The sequence below is a fragment of the Gracilinanus agilis genome, unplaced genomic scaffold (genome assembly GCF_016433145.1).
Source record: "Gracilinanus agilis isolate LMUSP501 unplaced genomic scaffold, AgileGrace unplaced_scaffold27743, whole genome shotgun sequence".
NCBI classification, from domain to species: domain Eukaryota; kingdom Metazoa; phylum Chordata; class Mammalia; order Didelphimorphia; family Didelphidae; genus Gracilinanus; species Gracilinanus agilis.
Window position 1 is genome coordinate 1 of NW_025359961.1, and position 10,409 is coordinate 10,409.

Sequence of the window (10,409 nt, forward strand, 5' to 3'; positions counted from 1 at the left end):
CTCTCTCTCTCTCTCTCTCTCTCTCTCTCTCTCTCTCTCTCTCTCTCACACCTCTCGTCTGTCTAATAAAATGGAGTAGAGAGACAAGATAGATTTCTGTTTATTTTTCTAATATAAAAAATAAAAAGGGTGCTTTGGATGTGGATGTCAATATTTACTTTCAGATGAGGTTATTGTGCTATTAGATTTGCTTAATTATTTTACTTTGTTATAAGAGACCTCCCAAGGAGTGGGGGTAATCTGTAAATGCTCCTAATGTAAAAACAAAACACATCAATAAAACTCTTTTAAATGGTTAATAAGTTAAAGAAGCAAAGCAGTTACTAATGATCTTCCTGACACTTATTTTGGTTCTCCTTTATAGTTATTATTCAACAACTCTAAATGATCCAGTCTAGATGTACTATAACCTGAACATAGGTAATAAATGAATATAATCATAAGGAATTTGGATATCTCTTACTTTCCATTTATTTCAGAGCTTCTTCCAATTTTGAGAGAAAGGGTTATTTGTTTTAAAGAAAGAAAAAAAGAAAAAGAAAGCAAAAGAAACTAGAAAGGACCATCCACTAATTTTATGCAAGTTACACAGGATTTTCTGTTGTTATAATTCTGTAAGCATCACACTCCTCTGGTAAAATGATATATGGGGCAATCGTCTTGTAGGGGCTGATGGGATGTAAATGAAACTAATTAAGGAAATGTCAAACATAATTAATAAAACAGGTTTAAGTTGCAAAAGCCCTGTCAGCTGAATGAATGGGGAAGAGCAGTGCTCTCCCATTGTTGGGTATGCATTTTTTTCTCCCCTTTCCTCTCCAGTCTTTATTTAGCACCGTTCAATTAGATCCTGGAAAGCTCCTATAAGAAGCTTGCTTTTCTACCTCACCTCCTCTTAGCCTGATCCCATGGAGAGGGAGGAATATAAATTTGCCTGTCGGCCTGCCGCCTGGAAAAAATTAATTGCCAACTCCTCATCTTTTCCAAGTACTACAGGACATTAACATAACCAATTTGCTTGAACTCCTCACTGGCTGCCTAATAGAGCATCTGACCAGCTGATAAGACCTGGGTGCTGCTGACGCTACCTTGTTATTATTAGCATTTTCATAATATCCAAATATTACGGCGGTGTGATTCACTGGCTCCATTTATTATTGATAAGAACAAAAAAAAGGGTTTTGGAAATAACAAAAGGGGTGAGCGACCTATAATTATGGCAAGCAAATTAGGGTATGCGCTAGAGTCAGTTACATTTGCCTAGGAGTAATGATGCCCAAGACCTTTTCCCTCCCCTGGGACTGGAAAAATAATGGATTCCCTTGCAGCCGCAGATGGGGTAGGAAAATGCTGTCATGCAGGACAATGTTTACATAAGTTAGGCCGACCGTGTGGCTGTGAGGCCTGCCTGTAGTGCTTGAGTCAGCTCCAATCATTTCAGGCACTGAAGCATAAGTCCCGCAAAAAGAAAAGAGAGAAAAAAGAAAGAAAGAAAGAAAGAAAACCTTTACTTGAGGGGGCAGTGAAGAAGGAGGAGAGGGAGAAGACTATTGTTTGAAAGTCAGTAACTGCTTTTGTCTATGCTGTTCCAAGCCTCTCCAGGTCTCTGGCAAGGGTGATAACCTTGGAAGAAAAGAGGCTAATCAGCTCTTAAATAGAAGGGATAAAAATGAAATGTGGCTCCTGTTAACACAGAGGCTTCTTTCCTCTATTCTACAAAACACAGACACACATGTATATTTATATAGGCATTCCTAGTCATTGGTTTTGGTCAAATGGTCAGAGGAAAACAAAATTCTTATTCCAGAGATAAAGAAATGACATTATGTCTAGAGAGAGGTCCTGCCACTTATATAACCAAGCTGGATTTATCTTAAGGATATTATATCAAGAATACAGCACAAATAAACAAACAAACAAACAAACAAACAAACAAAGCCAAACACTAAAATCCATATATCAATAGATATAGACCAAGTTATTCATAAATTATAAAGATTATTTGAGTTGAGTACTTAGAAATCATAGAATGTAGAAGGGCTCTAATGAGACCAAAAGTATATTTCTAAAGTCATTATTTGTAGTAGAGAAACCTTGGAATTTTTCCCATTAAGTTCAGGGGTAAAGTAAGGATGCCCTCATTTTCTCCTATTAATTGACTTAGTTCAAAAGATACTAGGTCTAGAAATAAGGCAAAAAAAAGAAAGGAATAAATGTCAGGAAAGACAAAATAAAATTATGCTTATTTATAAATGGCCTGATGATTGACTTAGAAAACCCTAGAGAATCATCAAAGAAGTTATTTGATACAATTAATAATTTTTGTAAAGCTTTAGGAAACCAAATAAATCTATAAAATTCATCACCATTTCTATAGATAAGAAAGAAAAAAAGGAAAGAATGATTGGAAAAAAAAGTTTATTTTAAATAACTACAAAATATCTAAAATAGTTGATATTTAATCTACCAAGACATGCTTATACTTATGGAAATTTAACTATAAAACATTTTATAGAAATATATATATGTATATGTATATATACATATATATATGTATATATATATATAACTAAAAAGATGTTTGGTGTCCCTGGCTTGGCTATATCAATATAATTAAAGTTATACTACTACTTAAATTATTTATAAATTTAGTGCTATAACAACTAAACTAGCAAGAGGTAGTTTTATAGAACTAAACAAACTACTATAAAAATCATTTTGGGAAAAAGGGGTCAAAATGTCAAGGGGATGAAAAGGATGAAAAGGATCCCAAATCTCAAATCTTAGCCAGATCTTAAATGTGTTACAGAGCAGTAATTAAGGAATTCCTAATACACACTGAAATATGTATAGCAACACTTGTGGTAACCAAGAGTTGAAAAAAATGTGGATGCCCATCAGTTGGAGAATGGCTAAACAAAATGTTGTACATAAATGCAATTGGATAGTACTGTGCTATAAGAAATGATGAGTGCGATGAATACAGAGAAACATAAAAAGATCGAAATGAACTGATTCAGAATGAAGTAAGTAGAACCAAAAAAAAACTATATCCACAATAACTACAACAATGTAAATGGTAAGAAAAATTACATACCACAAACTTCATATGTGAAGGTAACAAAATTACAAAGATCAAACAGGATTTGAATAAAGAGATAGGAAGAGACAGCCTCAGTACTCCCTTCATACAGGTGAGAGCTCCAAAGGTTTCACATATTACACAAGGTTTTGGACCTTTTCAAGATATTGACCAGTTATGCTAGTTTTTTCCTCTCTAAAAAATAGTATTTGTTATGTGAGATGACTTTCTAGGAAGAGGAGAGGGAGAGATTCTTAGGATAATTATAATTATGTAAAAATCAAGTAATCAATAAAAACTTGTTTTCAAATAAAACAAAGTAATAATTATGAAAAAAGAGTTGGTAATGGATAAAAAAACAGAAAAGTAGAACAGCTTAATAGACTAGGTGAGCAACACTAACAAACAAACTCAGTAGCATAGTATTCAACAAACCAAGAAAACAACATTCCAGGAGAAAGATTTCCTACTCAACAAAAACTGCTGGAAAAAAAGTGAAAAGTAATATGGTAAAAGATAGGTTTGATTCAGCGTCTTAAACAACATATCATAAATAGCTTCAAATTGTTAAGTAACAATGATAAAAAGTTATTTTAAAAAGTTAAGAGGTAATGAAAGACTATATTTTTCCATAGCTGTGATTTGGGATCAAATTCACAATCAGATAAGAGATAAAGGGTATTTTAAAAGATAAAAGATAATTTCTTGGTTATATCAAATTACCTTGGAGGACTCAGAGGTGAGTGACTTGCCCTTGGTTGAACAATTAGTGTATCTCAGAAACAGATTTTAAACTCTGGTCTATTTGACTGTAAGGCTAACCCTCTATCTACAACTACTCATTTAATAGTTTTTTGCTAGTACTAGATTTCTAGGTTTTATTCAATACTTTTTCCCACTATCTAGAAGTTCTTGAATTACATAAAAAAAAGAAAAAGAACTGACTTCATCCACTATCAAATCATTAAAACAAGGAATGGCAATTTGGTGAAAATGTATGTGCATCTTGTGACATCTCTTAACTTCCTGTATGAGTTAAAGGAACATATTAAAATGTATTAGATATATAATCAAAATGTGTGTACAAACTTCAAAGGTCTTTTGTTTTGCTTTGTTTTGTTTTGTTATTAAGATATTACTCAGAGAAGCATCTTTCAATTTTCTGGAACAAGAGAGTGCACCTGCTATAATGATTGCATCTCTGTGGTAGCAAAGAAGCCCCTAATGGGGATTGAAGAAGCTTAGGCTAGCACTAACTGCTTTCTATATTTTGCTAGAAACACCTACCATTTTCCAGCAGAGTTTTATGGGGCTGAATTGCAATTTAATAAGAGGCTCATTTGAAACTGTCCTCCCCACCTAGTGAATAACATCTTTGGTTTAAAAATAGTCTGATTGGAGTCCTGTGGAGGTGCTGTACTTTGTTAGCAACTCACTCTAATGGAAATGAATTGCACCCATTTTGAACCTCTTACCACACATTACTGTGTTAGTGTAAGCTGAATAATAGACTCACTTCTACCACTTGCTGAAGCTTGTTTAGTTCTTCCAGCTAATGGAAGAATGTCACCTCTTTGCATCCTTGCTTTTCCTCTTAGCATGCATGTATCATGACCAGCTGTGGAAGAGAACTCTAAGCTGAAATCATATCTTGCTTCTGGACTGAAATTAACCTTTTAGCCTTCGGTTGTATTAACCTTCAGTTATATTTTTTTAAACCAGTGAATGTCTCTTAGTACTTGCTTGTCTATAGAATCTTGTATTAATTATATCACAGTTAAGAAATACATATTTTTTGTATATGGTTTGCTGGAAATCATTTTCATTTTCTCTCATAATCAGAAGGAGCTTGAGAAGTCACCTTGTCTCACCCCTTGCCAAACCTCCAGTAACAAGGAACTCACTATCTCATAAATTCCCCCCTATTTGAGAACCAAGCTAATTATTAGGAAGTTCTACCTTGTACTAAGCTGAAATTTACCTCCTTATAACTTCTATTCCTAGCACTTCCCTATGGACCTTTGCAGAACAAGTCCAATACCTCTTGTTCACAATAATCCTTCAGAATTTGCAAATAGTTATTGTGCGCCAACCCTCTACAACGACATGATTTCCAGTTCCCTCACTATCTTGCTTGCCCCTACTCTGGATGCATATCAATTTATCCATATCATAAAACTGGGATTCCCAGAACTGAACATAACATTTCGGATTGCTCTGGCTGGCGCAGAAAACAATAGAATGGATCAATTCCCTTTTTGGTCTGGTTTGATATCTTTGTATTGTAGGGGCCAGAGACAGAGATAGATAGACAGAGAAACAGAAAAATGGATAGACAGTGATAGAGAGTTTTAAAAAAATGACTGATTTCACTAATTGAAACAGGGCTCTGTATTTCACATTAGCCCAATAACTCTAAGCTCATAGCGAGCAGTTTTAACTTAAAAGACAGGAAGAGAAGAAATGCCACTTACTGGCACAAAACAAAGTATCACATGAGACAAACCCAGAGACCACTTTTGGCCTCTTATATCATATCCCATGTTTCAAGGCATGAATACACGCTCTTTAGTAACTGCCAATGCACATAGCAGAGATGCAAGGGTGACGAGATCATGCAAAATGTATCTTTTTTTTATCACATATTGGCCTCCACTCTAATTAACCTACTCCCCTATCATTTTCCCCCCTTTCATTTCTGTCATCTCCATTTCACAGTATCAACAGCCCAGTGAAGAGAGGCCCAGACATATTATTCTACTTGGAAACTGAGTGTCTCACTAGGGGTGACAAGCCTTTTTTTAGGTCATTTATCTAATTGCTCTTTGCAGATAAGAATTAATTAGCCCGATTATTTTTCTTGGTTTTTGGATGGGTTCCCCACCTGAAGAGAAGAAATTCCTTAGTGTCAGTGATTAATTGCTCAGCCTGAAGCTTACAGCTTCACATTTGTAATAAATGCCGACCGTCTCTTTAGGTCACATTAAGATCCAGGTAGGTTGTGGTAAAATTCACAGGATAATAAAGCACTTGTATAAATAGGAACAGTAGCATTTGATTTTGATTAAATATTTTAATTGATGAAAGGGTGAAGGAGCTTCAAAATGTTGAAAGTGAGGGTACCCATTTTGGGTGGCTTCTGTCTCTCAACTGTGGGGTATGTGGCATATCAGAGAGAACTATAGTAGGACTTTGACTTAAATCATTTTAGAGCTGAGGTCTTGGTGCTTTCTATAGCTCTGTGAAAGAATACCCAGACATGTTCGCAAATTCACCAACAAAATAATGTCTATTTTTATGGTACAAGTAAATGAGCTTTAATCATGGCTTTACCTCCAATTTAGATATTTTGCACATTTCCAAGAAAGTCTAATTTGACAAAATTACCATAAAATCATGTTTATTTACAATAACTCCTAATTTAATTCAATAAGCATGTATTAGGCTCTTCTTAAAGGCAGTGAAGTGGTACAGCAATAAAGTGTTTGATCTGGAATCTGGAAGACCTGAGTTCAAATCTGACCACAGACAATGTAACTATATGACAGTGGGCAAGTCATTTAACTTCCAACTGCCTCCGTTTCCTTAATTGTAATAAGAGATAATAAAAGCATAATAATATATGGGGATAATAATAATAATGAAGATAATAAAATAAGGACATGAGATAATATTTGTAAGGTGCTTAATTCATTGAGCAGTACATAGTAGGAGCCAAATAAATGCTTATTCCCTTCTTATATGCAGAAGAATATTTTCTGATTTCATAAGGTTCTATGGAATATGGTAGAGAAGAATAAAAAGGGCTAACATGAGACAACAGAGCCCATGTGAAAACATGTACTTATAGTCTACTAGGCTGATGAAACATGTGCACAAATAACCATAACATAAAATTATAAATACAACAGAAAGGCCAAAGTATTCAGTGTTTCAAAATAATTACTTCCAGTGAAGGAATGAGGAAAGGATCCATGTGAGTAGGAGGTGGTATCTGCACTTAGTCTGGAAAAATGGAGGAAATATTAATAGGAAGGGACTGGATGTGGGGTATGGAAGAAGTCCATTCCATATGTAGAAGTGGGAAAGAATGGAAAGAGATCTTTTTTTTTTTTTTTTTTTTTTTTTTGGACCGAGCTCAATTTGTTTGGAGCCTAGAGTAGGCAAAGAGAACCTGTAAAAGTAGACTAGAGTCAGACTATTTAGAACCTTAAATGCAAAGATGGAAAGTTTGTATTTATTAAGTAGGCAGTGGGGATTGACTGTAAGTTTTCAAATACAGATGAGCTTTCTAATTAGTCCTATGTTCTACAAAGATTAATTTGACAGTGGTATAAAGAAAAAAACTACTTGGTGCAGTGGATAAAGTGCTGGCTCTAGTCAGGTGTACCTGAGTTCAGATGTGTCCTCAGATACCACTAGCTTATGACCCTGGGCAAGTTACTTGAGTGTTTGCCTTATCTGTAAAATGAGCTGGAGAAGGAAATGGCAAACCATTCCAATATTTCTGCCCCCAAAAAATCCCAAATGGGGTCAGGAAGTGTTAGACATGATTGAAAAATGAAGGAACAAATAAAGAATGGAACAGAGTAGGGAGAGACTAAATTCAGAAACATCTGCATAGAGGTTATTGTAAAAACTCAGAAAAAAAGGTAGGATAGCAATATTTTGCATGGATAGTTATAACGGCTATCCTCAAAACTCAAGTAACTATGATCTCATTAATAGCTAGACATTCCCTCCTGTGTTTGAAAAAAATAACACATCTATGCCTGGCTAACCTGTGTCATTCAACACTGTCCTTCTATAAATTTGCCACTGGGGACAATCCCATAGAATCATAAATCTAGAATTGGGAAGTGATCTCAGAGGTCATCTTGTCTAACCCTATCATTTTACATAGCAGGAAACTGAGATCTAAGAAAATCAAGTGATTTCACTGAAAATGAAATGAGGCTGGATTTAGATTCAAATCTTCTGATTCTAGAGACAGTGCTCTTCCTATTGCATTTTGTAGTTTTGTTTCCTGAGTTTAACATAGCCAATGGATTCATCCCTAAGTGACCAATGTATCCATTAACAGTGTCTCCCTCCATAGCCTTTGAAAACCCAACGTAGTCCCAAACACTTGATGAGGCAAATAAAGCAGGCCTTGATAGAGGTTAAGGAAGAAGAGGGAGAGACTTTAACAGGAGCTTAACAGTAGGTTCAAAGCAAGGGTCGTAGCCTAGGTGGCGGCAGCTTCCAAAGAGGGGATAGGACCAGGTAGGGTGTGGGCGGGGCAAAGCTGGGGGGGTGAGGGGCGGGGCAGAGTGGGCGTGGGGCGGGGCGGAGCGTGAGGCCAGGTGGGCAGCCATCATCACGAGGCGGCCTGGCGGCCTACCCGCCTCCCCTGGACCTTCCTTCCGCCCTGGGCCTCAGGTGCTTGGTCTCCCCGCCACCGCGTCCTCAGCAGGCCCTAGCCCCTTGACCTCCCGACCTGTCGGCCCCACCGACCCCCCTCCCTCAGGCTGGCCGGAACGATGACGGAGCTGCAGTCGGCGCTGCTCCTGCGAAGACAGCTGACAGAGCTCAACAAAAACCCCGTGGAAGGCTTCTCCGCGGGTTTGATAGACGGCAATGACCTCTACCGATGGGAAGTGCTCATCATTGGTCCTCCTGACACCCTGTACGAGGGCGGCGTTTTCAAAGCTCATCTCACTTTCCCTAAAGACTATCCCCTCCGTCCTCCGGAAATGAAATTCATCACCGAAATCTGGCACCCAAATGTTGACAAAAACGGAGACGTGTGCATTTCCATTCTCCACGAACCTGGAGAGGACAAATATGGCTATGAGAAACCAGAAGAACGCTGGCTGCCCATTCACACCGTGGAGACCATCATGATCAGTGTCATTTCTATGCTGGCCGACCCTAATGGAGACTCACCGGCTAATGTGGACGCAGCCAAAGAATGGAGGGAAGACCGAAATGGAGAATTCAAAAGGAAAGTTGCCCGCTGTGTAAGAAGAAGCCAGGAGACTGCTTTTGAGTGACAATTCTTAGCCGCTGGAAGCTTTCTTTTCAGCGTCTCCAGTTGAGAAACGTGGCACTTTTTCTTCTCTTTTTCCCTCCTTGCATTCTTCTCGTCTATTGCTGAACTATTGTGGCAGAGACTTGGCTGCTGTAAAATGTGCCAGTTATCGCGATGCTTACCAGACACTAACAAGCGCCACTTAAAGATGATTACATATTTTGAATTCTAATGAACTGCCTTAACCTTCTGGAAGAATTGTAAAGACATGTACATAGCACAACATGATCTGGATAATATACATACTGTTCATGTACATCCTGAATACACAATGTATCAAATGATGCTTCTTGTAGTTAGGATAAAACTCCTGTACAATTTAAAGATTTTAGCAGGTTTTCTTTTCCTATTCATTGTTTCTATATCAGTTTAAAGAGATTCTTAAAGCATGTCAGATATAAACCAATTAGGATTAAAGTTGTCCATTTAATTTTCCTTTAAACCATTGAGGCTTCATTAAAATCTTTCATTTACTAGACTTTTGTATTTTCTTTGTTTGGAAACATTCCTCTTTGCTCTTGTATCTTGCTGTGGCAAAAAGTTTAATGATGAATTGAAATAGCATCACCAGGTTTCTTCCCTTTTTTTGTAATCCAAAGCATTCCTCTTTTGGATTGTAGCAAGAGCTCTAGAACTCAGTTTGTTTGTTTGTTTGTTTCCTACTTCTAAAGTCACCTGAATGAAATTAATCCAAGTTTTGTTTTTTGTGTTTTTGTTTTTTCGGTTGTGTTTTGCCTTCCAACACTGAAGAACTTGGCATATGAGATTGCTGAACAATTATCAGTGATATTGCAAAGATTGTGGAGAACAGAAGAGGTACTATAGGACTGGAAAAGGGAACATGTCCTGATTTTTAAAAAAGGAAAGAGAACGGAATCTGCACACTATAGGCCAATGAGCCTGACTTCAATTCCTGACAAAATTCTAGAATGTATTATTAAAGAAATGGTTAGTGAACATCTCCCAGGATGTGATGGTCAAAAAGAACCAGAATGGCTTCATCAAGAACAGGTTGTTCCTGACTAACATTATTTACTCTTTTGATAGTGCATTAACTGGTAAATGGGGGCGGGGAGGAAATTACAAATATTGTTTAACTATATTTTAGGGAAGGGTTTGGTCATATTTCTTGTGCTATTATCATGGAAAGAATGGTGAGATGTTGACCAGAAGATAATATATTTAGACATATTTGAAAATGATTGAATTTTGGAACTCAAAGAGAAGCCATAAATGGTTCAATTTCAACTTGAA

General features: G+C 36.8%; 1 protein-coding gene across 1 annotated transcript; it reads left to right on the forward strand.

Annotated features, from left to right (window-relative positions):
- The first annotated feature begins 8,604 nt into the window (after nt 1-8,604).
- Nucleotides 8,605-9,117, forward strand: LOC123254655 (ubiquitin-conjugating enzyme E2 G1). The gene has a single exon (XM_044683627.1). The coding sequence runs from the start codon at nt 8,605-8,607 to the stop codon at nt 9,115-9,117; it is 513 nt and encodes a 170-aa protein (XP_044539562.1).
- Nucleotides 9,118-10,409: the final 1,292 nt, after the last annotated feature.

Coding starts and splice junctions, on each gene's coding strand:
- LOC123254655 (XM_044683627.1), top strand. CDS start 8,605: ATGACGGAGCTGCAGTCGGCGCTGCTCCTGCGAAGACAGCTGACAGAG.